Source organism: Lemur catta, chromosome 1 (genome assembly GCF_020740605.2).
Source record: "Lemur catta isolate mLemCat1 chromosome 1, mLemCat1.pri, whole genome shotgun sequence".
NCBI lineage: Eukaryota > Metazoa > Chordata > Mammalia > Primates > Lemuridae > Lemur > Lemur catta.
The window spans coordinates 269,653,280-269,668,105 of record NC_059128.1 but is presented as its reverse complement, the minus strand read 5'-3'; the positions used below and the strand labels follow the sequence as shown (position 1 = coordinate 269,668,105).

General features: G+C 44.4%; 1 protein-coding gene across 1 annotated transcript; it reads left to right on the top strand.

The window, feature by feature from the left end:
* The first annotated feature begins 5,942 nt into the window (after positions 1-5,942).
* Positions 5,943-14,343, top strand: ADAMTS1 (ADAM metallopeptidase with thrombospondin type 1 motif 1). Its single transcript, XM_045540500.1, has 9 exons — positions 5,943-6,844; positions 8,387-8,733; positions 9,008-9,140; positions 9,517-9,684; positions 10,116-10,402; positions 10,615-10,801; positions 10,912-11,087; positions 12,028-12,203; positions 12,362-14,343. The coding sequence occupies exons 1-9, from the start codon at positions 6,121-6,123 to the stop codon at positions 13,059-13,061; spliced, it is 2,898 nt and encodes a 965-aa protein (XP_045396456.1). The 5' UTR covers positions 5,943-6,120; the 3' UTR covers positions 13,062-14,343.
* The last annotated feature ends 483 nt before the right edge of the window (positions 14,344-14,826 follow it).

Below are 14,826 nucleotides of genomic sequence, written 5' to 3'. Positions count from 1 at the left end.
CCTGGCTCTCTACCCCAGCTCTCAGGGTATTAAGTGCAGGAAACAAGGAAGACCTTTCTTGCTTAGACATGGTGCTTCTCTAGAATGGCTTCAAACTCTAATCTTCTCAGCAGTCGATTACATACTTATAGAGATTGTCTAGGTCCCATCTTCCCAATCAACGTTGCATGAATATGATAGCCTATCACCAAGAAGTCCCAAGTGAGCCCAGCTTTCAAGGTGTCCAGAGAGTCATCTGCGTCAAGAAAGCTTCCTGAACCAGTGTTTTTAGCAGCAAGCATCCTAACCCAGGCCTAGAACTTTGAAGATACTGTACTCAAATTTCAGTGATTCTGAGCTACTACCTGTTCTAACTGCCCAAGTGGGTTGCCAATAAACTGCAAGAGTCCATAATTCAGCTATTGGTTATCAATAAGACACAAAGGTGGCTTGTAAAGTCATAAATCCTTCTTACGGGACAGAGGGTTAGAAATAATCAAATCTTACTCTTTATCATTAGCAAAAATCACTTACAAAATATCTGGAGAAATGATTTCCAGCCTCTGCTTAAATAGCTGTATGGGGGAAGGGTACCCATTTCTTATCTCCACCAATAAATTTTAAGCTGAGTAGGGGAAAAGGCAGGAGTAAAATAGCTTAAAATTTCTTATTCTGTGGTCTCACTTGACTCCTGCTGACTGAAATTGTCCTCTTCCAATTCCAGCATTTATTAAACTACAACTACTATGTTAATATTAATTCGCTTTAAGTAATAAAAAATTCCCAGAATATGATTTTAAATTCTCGTGACATTTGGAAGTCACTTGCATTTGGGATAGTCAAGCATTGCATGAAGTACTTACTCTTTAAGAGCTATTTTAAATTTTGTCTTTTGTCACCACCTGGTGGTAAAATGTTTTTTCACTTCTTTCTTTCACGTTAATCTTTGTTGGTGCTAAGGAAAATCTCTACACCAAACCAGCTAACTTTAGTATTGATAGTCAAGTATTAATGTCTACTAAACACACTGTATATGCTTAATAAATACCTATTGAATAAATGTTTTTATCTGCTTTAGTGGATTGCAATGTTGATGCTCTTTTCATTTGAATTGCATGAACCTCTCAAATGTAACAAATGAAAGTGGTCCACAGTATTATCTCATCAGAGATATTCTTTTTTTAACGTGTGATTGATTTTTGGTTTAAGCTAATAGAGCTACATGATTACAAAGTAGTTGATTAAATAAAATATTTTATTATTTGTTTAAGAATGTAAATACATTTAAGAGTGCAATATTTAAAAAATATTTTCCATGATACCAAGAGGTAAGAGAAAATTTGATAAAAATTTCTTAAATATGACTGAAAAGATGTAAAACCTTTGCAAATTCCCAGCTTGAACTATTAAGAAAAATGGTTACAAGCACATCATTTGTTGTAGACCATCGCCACCTTGTGGTTCAAGAAAGTTCCCAAAGGCTATGAATCTTTTAAGGTGGAAATTTTTCATTGTCAAAAATTTCTATTTATAATTAAAATGAAACTTAATAATTGGAAACAACATCAATCACGAGTCTGAAAACATAATTACTTACCAAAAAAACAGGTTAAAATTCCAAGAGACATTTAATTAAAAATTATGACAGAATCATTTTTAAGCCCCCAATTTTACTCTGGCTATGACATCTTGTGCAAGTTACTTAACCTTGTTGACTGAGGCTCAATTCTGCATCTCTTAAACAAAGGGAGGTGGATTAAACAGACCACACTCCTCTCACTTCTGCAAATGCATGATTTGGGGGGGGGCACAGCAATTTTAAGTCTAAATGCAATTTACAATAATTTTTCTGTCTTCAATATTTCATGTAATATTCCTGGGTATATAACCTGCTTAAAATAGATGTTTTCTATCTACTTTCTCATTTATAGTCAGGTAATATTTGTCCAGTATTAGTTACCATATGTTCCCCAAAGCAACACTAATGCCAAACAGCTTTCCCATTTCTAATTGGTAAATCCTATGGTATAAAAAAATATTAATAAAAAGCATTCCATGCTTATAAAATATGCACATTAGTAGTTTCTCTACACAATGTTTACACTAAAACAATTCTAATTGCTCATGCATATTACCAGATTCCCTCATTTCAAAGCTAATTGTTGAATAGTTACTTTGGTATAGACTTTGTGAGAAATATGAATAGAATATTGTGTCTATAACATATGAATCAGTGAAACAAACACAAATACATAAGGTATAAATAGAAATTAACACCTTAATGTTTATTTATTTCACTTTAAAATGAAGAAAACTTTTTCCCTCTTTAGGAAGTCTCTGTTCATAGAGGACCAGAATGCTTTTACAATCTCAAACTATTAATTATGCCAGAAGTGTTAAATGAAATGTTTTAACTTTTGTTAGGTATTACCAAAAACTAGTTAATGTTTATAAATAAAAGCATATTAAGATTAACCTTTACATAAGCTTATATGTACTCTATAAAAAGAAAATCAGAAATATGGGGTGGAGTAGGGATTAGGATAGCATGTGATCATTTGGGTGTAAATTCAAATCAAGGAACAAAAATTTTACAAGGACAGGAGTATGAAATCTCTACAAAAACCCACATTACACGTCACTTTTACTAGGGCCATGTACAAAATTTTACTCCTGTGGTGTTGTTTCTTCATGTAAATGTTTTTTTCAATTCACATTTTGGTTATAAATATGTCTATATGTATATATTTGCATAATACCACAAATGCCTGAAGAGTACTGGTCTTTAAAAAAAAAAAGAAAAAGTAAGTGGATTAAATGTTCTTCTGAGCATGGATGGAGTTTTTCAGCTTAGTAATTGGCAACTCCTGCATTCATGTCTCTGTTGAAGCGATTAAAAAAGAATCATTTCCCAGAACTACAGGTGCACAACAGATTGGAGTCATTATGCAAAAGAACAGAAATCTGGAGAGAAACCCAGAGAATAAAAAAGTCATGTTCCCGGCCATCCTTTTGCCTTTAACTCATTTTTTTTTCCAGCTCTATTTGTATATACAACATGAAATATGAAAAAAAAATTATAATGGATTTGAAGTAACCCATTCAAGATTAGAAATGTATACCTTGAATTAAACTTTCAATAAAAACACACTGTAGGTAGAAATAGATTAACGGTCAAACTTGCCTTAATGTATTTTAAAAGCTAAAGTTATGTAGTGAAGTTAATAAATTGAAACACATTACATAACTTAAAAAAAAAGTTATACATTTTTTGCCTATCTTGAGTTTCCCTTCCTGCCCCAAATCAAGGGAATCACATTTAAGTTCACTTATCTGGTAGCCCGTAGGCCACCTCAACTATCCAAAATCTCCATTTCAAAACCGCAACTGCTGGTCACATATATTGGCTTCTGTGCCCTCTTCTAAGCAAGAGGTTTGAAAATTTATTGGTGGGTTTGCCATCATGTTTTCATGATTCCATGGTCAACATCTTGTGAGTCTGAAATGACTTCCCTCATACGTTCTCCCAAATATCTAACCTTTCTTCTAGCTAGAAAGAAAGAACAAGTGAAATGACACGGAATGGAATCATAAAAAAGAGAATGTTAAAGAACTACTGTAACAGAAAAGGACAATGTAAAAAAAAATGTCTGGAAACCGAACTGGGGATTAGGGATGTTGGGATGTTTGAGAAGGGACACTTGGGAAGCAGAGAGAGTCACCCTCATGGTTTAAAGACGAAGAGCAGTTAAGCTGAGCAATGTAGAAACAAAGGGACCACTTGGCGAGTGTGGACGTCAATGTTAAGTTTCAAGAACTGGGATGGGGAGAGAGGGCTGCCAAGGAGAGACTGAGTGAAAGCAGATAGGCAAGAACACAGTAGCGAAGTGTTAGACGGTGGGAAAGTGGAAGAGCCAATAATAGGGAAAAACTGGTAATGCAGATACGTTAAGCTGTGGTTAAAATGTATCTAAGCCCTGGGTTGATCATTCCACATTGGACTATGAGGGTGATCTCAGGAAACCAAAATGACATTTGCGAAAGCACCCATGCCTAAGGTATGGGAACCAGGAGTTGTGATTAAGCCTTTTCAGTAGGGAAGCGGTTTGCTTCTATCTGCCATTCTTGCTCATCTGATCTTTCCCTAAAGAGTGGAAAGCAAAGTTTTTGTTTTTGTTTTTCAAGTAGGCAATCTAGAACGCTGAGAGAAAAGGAAGAAGTTGATAAGTATCTCGAAAGAAAAGTTTGGAAGAGGGACGTGTTGGAGGACTAGAGGGGACGCTTCTGTCTGGGGCCGACCGAAGTTGGGAAGGAAGATCTGGGGAGGAGCAAGGCAAGGGCCGAGACCAACTCGGAGCCAAGCGAGGGACGCCTGGGGGTGGGGCGGCGGGACAGGAGGCCGGGTAGGGCGCGGAAGGGGCAGTGCGCGAGTCAGAGGGACACGGGTCTGCCCGAGACTTGGGCGGTCGTTCTCACTATTGTCCCTGTGGCTTTCCGCCCGTGAAGGCATTGTGAAACACTTCCTTCCCCTGGGTCACTGAGCCCCTCCCTCTTTTTCGAGGGAAGAGCTGCTCAGCCTTTCCTTAGGGCCCTGGAGGTGGAAAGGCTCAGCTTTCCTCGCTTTCGTAACACGGACGCAGCCTTTTCCCTTCCTGGTAGGAAGAGGAGGGAGGGGTCGGGGAAGGAAGGCGATTTCCCCCACTGCACACTTTCTAGCCCCAGCGATCGCCGCTGGCCCCCGGGTAGGAAAGTGAGGTTTTTTGGACGTCTGTGCCATTCTGGCCTACAGCCTGCAGCTGCTGTTGGGTGGAAGTCTGTAGACTGGCGGGAGCTGATGATTTCTCTAATGAAGAAGAGAAAGCACAGTTCCCTCCTAAGGGAACTGAGCCCCGTGCCAGATCACCCTTTCCGGAAATGTGAAACCGAGTCCCCACAACGCATTCTCTGGGGCAGGGGTTTTATGTGGCGGAGGGTGTGGGGTTGGGTGGGGGGGATGAGGGCCAGTGCAAACTCATTTTACAGTCTAGAGCCTAAGAAGTGTCACCTGGCTCCCTCCCCCAGGCATGCTTTCTATGGGAAGCGCAGGGCCAACCAAGTTTTCCCCGGGAAAAGTTAGGGCAAAGAGACCAGGCTGGAGCTAACAAGCTCGTGGCAGATCGGGGAGATGGAGAGGTGGGGTGGGGTATTTTTCTAGAAAGGGTAGCCCTGGCTCATCTCCCAGATTGGGGAAGAGGGGGCCGAGGGAGAAGGGAAGGGAACTCGGGGCAGGGAAATGTTGGAGAATGGATTCAGCTCTCCACCCCAACACTCCTCCTGGGAACTACAGCCCAGCGCGGGAACTGCGTGACCGCACCAGAGGGGCAGCTGGAAGGGAGGGTGGTCCAGGAAGCCGGCGCGGGGAGAAGCGCAGCGAAAGAGAGAACCTTCTCCCCAGGGCGGCCCAGGCGGTACAAAGTGCTGGTCACAGCGCCCCTTCTGCGTCTTCCGCCCCCAGATTGACGAGCGATGGCGTGGAGCCAGCTAGGAGGCCGTCCCCTCCCCCGCCAGAGCCCGCGGTGCAGAGCGCGGTTTAGCACCGACTGAGCTCAGGGGGCGGCGTCTTTGGGATGGAAAGGCGGCCAAGAGGGAGGGGGGGGTGCTTATTCGGGAACTATAAAAGGGCGGCTCGCGTTGCCCGATTCTTGCACTCGCTGGAAAGCGGCTCCGAGCCAGGGGCCAACGCGAAGCCAGGGTGCGCAGCCCGGCGGAGAGGGCAGAGCCCTGCGCAGAGCGAGCAGCGCCGCAGCCCAGGCGGAGGCCGAAGAGGGGCGCCAGGGACCAACCCTCGCGTAGCCTGAGCTCTGGAGGCGGCCCAGAGCGCTTCTTGTCCCCGCAGCAGCCTCTCCGCCGGCTCCCAACGCGCGGTGCCTCCAACTCCGCGCTGGAAGAAAAACTTCCCGCGCGTCGGCAGAACCGCAGCGCCTCCTCCTAAGTGACTCCGGGAGCTTCGGCTGTAGCCGGCTCTGCGCGCACTTTCAAAGACTAATAGTAACTGTTAACTTTAACAATCCAGACTGAGGCCAGCGAGGCTCTGCTCTCCCGACCCGAACAAAAGCCCCCTCGCTTGGTGCGCTGCAGCGCGCGGTGTCTCCCGAGGCTCTGATGAAGCGAGCGGTCCTCGCAGGGTCCCGAAGGCGCAAGCTGGGCGGCGACATGGGGAACGCGGAGTGGGCGCCGCGGTCTCGGAGCTTTAGGCCCGCGCCCACGCTGCTGCTGCTCGCTGCGGCCGCGGCTCTGCTAGCCGTGCCCGGCGCACGCGGGCGCCCCGCCGAGGAGGACGAGGAGCTGGTGCTGCCGGCGCTGGAGCGCGCCCCGGGACGTGGGACCACGCTCCTCCGCCTGGATGCCTTTGGCCGGTGGCTGCACCTGGAGCTGCAGCCCGACCGCGGCTTCCTGGCGCCCGGCTTCACGCTCCAGACCGTGGGGCGCAGCCCCGAGCCCGAGGCGCCGCGCTCGGACCCACCCGGCGACTTGGCACACTGCTTCTACTCCGGCACCGTGAATGGCGACCCCAGCTCCGCCGCCGCCCTCAGTCTCTGCGAGGGCGTGCGCGGCGCCTTCTACCTGCAGGGCGAGGAGTACTTCATCCAGCCCGCGCCCGCCGCCGCCACCGAGCGCCTCGCCCCCGCCGCCGCGGGGGAGGAGCCGCTGGCGGGGCCGCAGTTCCATCTCCTCCGGCGGAGGCGGCGGGGCGGCCGCGGCGCCAAGTGCGGGGTCACGGACGACGAGACCCTGCCGGCCAGGGGTGCGGGGCCGGAGGGCGAGGATGCTGGGGCGCAGTGGCTGCCGCGGGACCGGGCCCCGCCAGGCGCAGGACAGACGACAGGTAGAAGAGTTGCCCTCAATGTCTCTCCATTCATCCTTCTCTCCTCGCTTTCTCTATGCGACGCGGCTGGAGGGGAGACTCCTGCTTACGGGCAGGAGCACATGTCTGCGGAGGGGACGGAGGGAGGTTTGGGTGGGTGAATTCGGCTAGAAACCTTAATTCCATTTGCCCGAATAATGAATAACTAAGAAAGGCTTGACAAATCAACGATTTTCTACAAACTAAAGCGAAGCGTTTCGACCAGGAAGGGAGAGTTTGTAACCCGACTCCTTCCACCTTTCGTTGAGTGTGAGCGTGTGCGACGACGTTCCATCCCCTTTATTTCGTTTTAACCATTTTGTGTGCAACTTTGCGCAGAGTTTTGTAGCCGCTGCCCGTGCGTGCACCCTGCGCTCGCTGCAGGGGGGCGGCGGAGGGGCTGGCTGGGGCGCAACGGTGACCTCGGAATGTGTTACGATCTCTGTTCTGCAGGCTTCTGTCGCCTTCCCCCCTAAAAGGCTGACCGGGACAGGCTGGTGGCGGCTGGGCCCCTCAGCAAAACCTGCTTGGGAGGTCTTTACCCAGCTTTCCCCGCCTCCCCGCACCTCCTACTCCGCCTCCCAGCTTGCACTCCCTCTCGCGGCCGTAGTTCTGCTCTGGAGGCCCGTAGAACGTTAGTCACCGCAGGTCCTGCCTGCTGGCTCTCTTGTATGCAGTGCTTACTCTCCAGTTCTTTTCGTTTTATCACTTTGGTGCCTTATTTCTTCTTTCGCTTTCTCAAGTGTCTTGTTTTCAAGAATTCTCCTCCTTTCCCCTGCTCCTCTGCTCCCAGGAGCGAGCGGTTACATGGTCACAGGCCAGTTCAGGACTTCCCTGGGGGTTGGGTCTCAGTCGGGTGTCTGAGGGCTCTTTTCCAAATAATCGACGTTGGCTCAAAGCGGGAACTTATTTCCCTGGGGCAGTGGGAGTGGGGTAATAGGCTGCAGGGCAGAGTGGGTGGTCCTTGTGCCTGGAATTGGCAAGAGCAGAGCACCCCAGGGACCCCTGGAATGAGAGAGCGGAGCAGTGCAGGCTGAGATTCCTTCAGGCCCCGCCCCTTGGCAGCAGCCCAGACCCTGCCCGAGGCCTTCCACGTGGAGCTGGATGATCTCATTCAGGATTTGAGTCCTGGCCTGTGAAAGAGTGACTCAGGGCCTCTGTCTGCGGCCCTTGCTCCAAGATTTTACTACAGCTGGGTAGGCTGGTGTGCATACTGCCTTGTTCAGATTGTAGAATTTCAAAGAGAACAGAAGAACTCCACACACACACACACACACACACACACACACAAAGAGCCTGACCACTCAGAGGAGCACATGGTCTTTTTATTTAAAGCAAAGGAGAAAACTTTCAAAAATAACACTTTCAGGAAAAAGAGTTGCAAATATTTTTGTTATTGTTGTTCCGGTTATATTTTAGTTTTATTTGCTTTGACTGGTTTAGGCTTTCCTTATGTACTCTGGGAAGGTGACTATTCTTGGATAGCCTGCCCATGAGCAAACTCTCTTTCTTGTTTCTTTACAGGAACTGGAAGCATAAGAAAGAAGCGATTTGTGTCCAGCCCCCGCTATGTGGAAACCATGCTTGTGGCAGACCAGTCAATGGCAGAATTCCACGGCAGTGGTCTAAAGCATTACCTTCTCACCTTGTTCTCGGTGGCAGCCAGGCTGTACAAACACCCCAGCATTCGGAATTCAGTTAGCCTGGTGGTGGTGAAGATTTTGGTTATCTATGAAGAACAGAAGGGGCCAGAAGTGACCTCCAATGCTGCTCTTACTCTGCGGAACTTCTGCAACTGGCAAAAGCAGCATAACCCACCCAGTGACCGGGATGCAGAGCACTATGACACGGCAATTCTTTTCACCAGACAGGTGAGAGAAGGATGGTACCAATTAGGATATTGTCCTCTTGGGAGTCTGCATTGGATCTATAGTTGGGAGTCTATAATTGAATACTTCAAGTTTCCCAGTTCTATTTTAAAGGCATTAGGAAGAAGCTTCAGTAAAGTCACATGAAGCCTTCCTAGTTCAACAGTAATGAATGTAGATGCTCCAAAGCATATGTAAAGATACACCCCACCAAAAAGTTAGATCCCAAGGTTTATGCTTCCCTTATTAATTGGAATTCACCTTTGCTTCTTTGTAGGATTTGTGTGGGGCCCAGACATGTGATACTCTTGGGATGGCTGATGTTGGAACTGTGTGTGATCCAAGCAGAAGCTGCTCAGTCATAGAAGATGATGGTTTACAAGCTGCCTTCACCACAGCCCATGAACTAGGTAAGTCTGTTTCAGAGTAGGAGTTAAGCTCAATTCACAATTCAAATTGATAAAATAATATAATAATTTAAGAGGAAGAATCTGCAGGTATGTTGCTATTTTAGGTACTAGGACATCTTAGATACTGTAAACAATACTTTCCACTATTTTAAACATGGTCATTTTATGAGAATAAAAATTAAGATATTAGGAACTATGAACATTTGGAAATTTACATTTGTTTACACCCTGTGAAAATAGACATTATCTCCAAAACAGTGTCTCCTAAATATACGTCTTTCTCTAGAAATACCACTTTGAGACAAATGAATCTCTGTTGGGGGAAAAACACTACAGATGATCTATATTTTAATGTGGGTTTTGGATTGCTTCCTAGGCCACGTGTTTAACATGCCGCATGATGATGCCAAGCAGTGTGCCAGCCTTAACAGTGTGAACCAGGACTCCCACATGATGGCATCAATGCTTTCCAATTTGGATCGTAGCCAGCCTTGGTCTCCCTGCAGTGCCTACATGATTACGTCATTTCTGGATAATGGTCATGGTAAGACGCTCAAGCTACTCTTTCTGCATGGCATCCAACCTTTCATGTGTTGGGTCTAGTTAAATGAGCTCTTTCTTTTTTGTTGTTTTCATTTTCCCTCCTTCAAAGTTACTTTTCACTGTTAAAATCATACCTGTTCAGATCTTAATTCCCAATAAAAGATAGTGGTTCTGGTTAATAGTGCTCTCAAAGTCCATTGATTCATGTTTTCAGCAGAACAATACTTTTGTGTCATTGTTAATATGGAAATACCCTCTTGAGATAAGATCTTACTAACAATCTAAATCTCCCTGGTATCTCCCCCAAGCTCTACAGTTTTCAAATCACTTTGCTATGCATTATTTCATATGATAAATATTTTTTAAACAGTGCTCTACCCCTACATGCTTTCATTGACTATTTATTAATCTTGGCCGGCATTTTCTTTGCAGGGGAATGTTTGTTGGACAAGCCCCAGAGTCCCATACAGCTCCCGGCTGATCTCCCCGGCACCTTGTATGATGCCAACCGGCAGTGCCAGTTTACATTTGGGGAGGAGTCCAAACACTGCCCGGATGCAGCCAGCACGTGCACCACCTTGTGGTGTACCGGTACCTCTGGCGGGTTGCTGGTGTGCCAAACCAAACACTTCCCTTGGGCAGACGGGACCAGCTGTGGAGAAGGGAAATGGTGTGTCAACGGCAAGTGTGTGAACAAGACTGACAAGAAGCATTTTGATGTGAGTTTTCCTCCTGAAACGCATCCAGAATTCAAAAGAACAAAGTGATGCTAAAAGATGCCATACCAAGTTAAACATCTCCATCTGTGTCCACTAGCGGGAATTCAAGATAGCCTATTTTTAGAGTTGATTCTTTCTTCCATTTTTTTTCTTTTTTTCCTAAAAGGTCTCTTTTGAGAATTCTAATGCTGATGATTTGTGTCTCCATTTAGACGCCTGTTCATGGAAGCTGGGGGCAGTGGGGGCCCTGGGGAGACTGTTCAAGAACCTGTGGTGGAGGAGTTCAGTATACAATGAGAGAATGTGACAACCCAGTCCCCAAAAATGGAGGGAAGTACTGTGAGGGCAAACGTGTGCGCTACAGGTCATGTAACATCGAGGACTGTCCAGATAATAATGGTGAGTAGCAGCGTACTCCGACTTTGAGAAGCGGGATAAGAAAGATGTACCCTCAAACAGGTGATTAAAGATCGGAAAGTGATAATGTCATCGTATCATTCTCTTTCCAGGAAAAACCTTTAGAGAGGAGCAATGTGAGGCACACAATGAGTTTTCCAAACCTTCCTTTGGGAGTGGGCCCGCGGTGGAGTGGACGCCCAAGTATGCTGGCGTCTCACCGAAGGACAGGTGCAAGCTCATCTGTCAAGCCAAACTCATCGGCTACTTCTTCGTTTTACAGCCCAAGGTAGTTACTTGTACACTGATTTTTTGCCTAAGAACCAAGGTCTTGGTTTGTGACCTTTTCATGCAAGCTTTGATGTGCTTTCTTAATTTTATATATTAACATGTTCAATTTCAAATTTGAACACCTTTTTTCTGTATACGTTGGCAACTGCCTGCTTAGAGTTTGGTTTTGCTTTCAGTTATGAATGAAGCTTAAATCCAGCACTTAAGATTCTTGCAATTGTTTATTATTACTCTTTTATATACGAAGATAAGCTCTTTGAAAAATCAAGTGCTCCTCCCTATAACCGGGTTCACACACAACTCCTGGCTAGATAAATTATGTGTTCACACAGCAACCAGTAGTTTTGGAAAATAGTTTAGGCATGGTCCAAAGTACTTGTTACTGAGTGACTAGCAGTAGCATGTGCAAACGGACTTATTAAAAGGGAAGTCTGAGCATTGATAATTCTTACGTCTGAGGACATATATTGAACTAGCATTACTTCTTTTGCCGTTTTAATGGGAGAATAAATCTGGCCTAAGGTAGAAATGGAATTTAATTTGATAGAGATTATCATGTCATTAGTATTGTATGCTATGAAAATATTCCCAAGTTGCAGATTCAATATTCAATAAGTGATTTATGAAGCACCTACTGCTGCCAAATGTTATTCCAGGCACTGAAGATACAGTAGTAAACAAGTGACAAAGAACTCTGCTTTCATTGAAATTCGCTAGAGTAGAGACAGGTCAATAAACAAATAATCAAAAGATAATTTTTTCAGATGTCATTACATACTATTGAAAAAAAAGCCAGAGTGAAAGGAAACGCATAACATGTATGTTAGGGTACAATTTTTAATTAGCATAGGCAGGAAAGCAGAGAGAACATTCATTCTTATAGCATAATCTTCTTCCCTTGCTAATGTGTAACACAAGATACATGTTTTTTGTCTCAGGTGATAGATGGTACTCCATGTAGCCCGGACTCTACCTCTGTCTGTGTGCAAGGACAGTGTGTAAAAGCTGGTTGCGATCGCATCATAGACTCCAAAAAGAAGTTTGATAAATGTGGTATTTGTGGAGGAAATGGATCTACGTGCAAGAAAATATCAGGATCAGTTACCAGTGCAAAGTAAGTTTAAAATACATTCTCTCAGAGACCTTATGATTTAGATGTACATTTTAACAGGTCGGGAGAAAAATACATTACAGAAGATTAACATGTTTCAAAGCTAAGTGATCTAATTAGCCAATGAATGAGAGAGTCATATCTATTTTTCTTGCCTACAGACCTGGATATCATGATATTGTCACCATCCCAACTGGAGCCACCAACATTGAAGTGAAACAACGGAATCAGAGGGGATCCAGAAACAATGGCAGCTTTCTTGCCATCAAAGCTGCTGATGGCACATATATCCTGAACGGTGACTTCACTTTATCCACTTTAGAGCAAGACATTACGTACAAAGGTGTTGTTTTGAGGTACAGCGGCTCCTCTGCAGCGTTGGAAAGAATTCGCAGCTTCAGCCCCCTCAAAGAGCCCTTAACCATCCAGGTTCTTACTGTGGGCAATGCCCTTCGACCTAAAATTAAATATACCTATTTTGTGAAGAAGAAGAAGGAATCTTTCAATGCTATCCCTACGTTCTCAGAATGGGTAATTGAAGAGTGGGGTGAATGCTCTAAGTCGTGTGGATTGGGTTGGCAGAGAAGACTGGTCGAATGCCGAGACATCAACGGGCAGCCTGCGTCAGAGTGTGCGAAGGAGGTGAAGCCGGCCAGCACCAGACCCTGCGCAGACCTGCCTTGCCCCCACTGGCAGTTGGGGGATTGGTCGCCGTGTTCCAAGACTTGTGGGAAGGGTTACAAAAAGAGAACCTTGAAGTGTCTTTCCCACGATGGGGGGGTGTTGTCTCCTGAGAGCTGCGATCCTTTAAAGAAACCTAAACATTACATAGACTTTTGCATGATGGCAGAATGCAGTTAAGTAGTGTGAGTTTTGAGGGCAAGGCAAAGTGAGGAAGGACTGATGACGGACATCGAGAAGGCTGGAGGGAGCCAGTGTATCTTGCCGGTAATCCAGTGAGGTGTGTCGTTAAGGTGGGATTGTGGAGGTAGGTAGAAAGGAGTTAAATCATCAGAGTAAACTGCCAGTTACAGATTTGATAGGGTAGTTAATGAGGATTATTAACCTCTGAGCAGTGATATAGCATGATAAAGCCCCAGGGCATTATTATTACTTCTTTTGTTACATCTATTACAAGTTTAAAAAAAAAAACAGGAGCAATTACCGAAAAAAGTAAGAATTGTTACCACCCCTGTTTCCTGGTACTGATTACATGCTTTGTGTCATGAGGATGGGGAATGAAAAGTAGGAGAAAGATGAGATTTTAAGACCTGGCTTACTTAAACTCACTAACAATGAGGGGAGAGAGCAGTCCAAGCAGGATGTTTGATCAGCACTGTTTATGGCTTCTTTGGTTTCAGAGAATGTTTTATCCATCTTTTCTACCAAGACTTAAGAGTTCAGGTTGTTCAACATGAGAGAAAGACTCAGCAATGTGAGTTGACTCACACGACTCCATCTTTACCTTCTTGTACCATCTCAGTCTTTATTTCTGTAATTCGTTTTGAGGAAGAAACAATTCCGAGTTTTGATAAAATTGCATTAAGTCTACAAAGGCAAAAAAAAAAAAAAAGCAGCAAAGTATTAGGTGCTGGTAAAAACTAGAGGAGACACAATGAGCTTGGTACCTCCAACCTTCCCTACCGTGTAAGCCCACTTTGGTAATGTGGATGTGAAAACGTAATTTGTGTCTCAAGAAAGTAAAATCACACAAAAAGGATGCAATGCCAGAAAAAGAATGGGGTGTGTAGAACAGGGTCCCACAGGTTTGGGGACGTTGAGATCATGTGTCTTGTGGCGGGGAGTCTGCCGAGGGGTAGCAGGTCCATCCCTGGCAGCTGGCCCAACAGTCGTATCCTGGTGAATGTCTGTTTAGCTCTTTTGTGAGAAAGAATACAACTTTTTCTGTATGTATATAGTAAAATATGTTACTATAAATTATATGTACTTTATAAGTATCGGTTTGTGTGTTCCTTCTAAGAAGGACTGTAGTTTGTAATAAATGCCTATAATAACATATTTATTTTTATACATTTATTTCTAATAAAACCTTTAAGTTATATCGCTTTTGTAAAAGTACATATAAAAATAGAGTATTTATACAATATATGTTACTAGAAATAATAAAAGAACACTTTTTGAATGTGTGTGTCTATTTTTTGTAGTGAGAATTAATTCCTGGGAAGGAAATCTGAGAGACAATCATTGAATCTGAAGACTGAATATTTTCTGAAATTCTTTTGCAAAAAGATTTTGTTCTAATGAAGTATATTTCTTGTATCCTTGATTTATATGAGTGCTAAAAAGAAAGGAATCTATGATATCTCTGGTGATATATAACTTTGTTACAATGTGTGTAATAATTACACCAGTGAATTAGACTGTCTCAAAAATATATATATGTGTGTGTGTATATATACATATATTTTTTGTATACACACATACATGTGCACACACACACACACACACACACACACACACACGAGTGGTTGGCAAACTTAAACCAGATAGCAAATATTTATAGCTTTGTGGGCCATACAATCTTGGTCACAATTACATAATTATGCTGTTGTAGCATAAAAGTAGCTGTAAATGGTTATGTAAATGAATTGACATGACAGTGTCC

Coding starts and splice junctions, on each gene's coding strand:
- ADAMTS1 (XM_045540500.1), top strand. CDS start 6,121: ATGAAGCGAGCGGTCCTCGCAGGGTCCCGAAGGCGCAAGCTGGGCGGC. Junction 10,802..10,911: donor GGACTGTCCAGATAATAATG/GTGAGTAGCAGC, acceptor TTCTCTTTCCAG/GAAAAACCTTTAGAGAGGAG. Junction 12,204..12,361: donor GGATCAGTTACCAGTGCAAA/GTAAGTTTAAAA, acceptor TCTTGCCTACAG/ACCTGGATATCATGATATTG.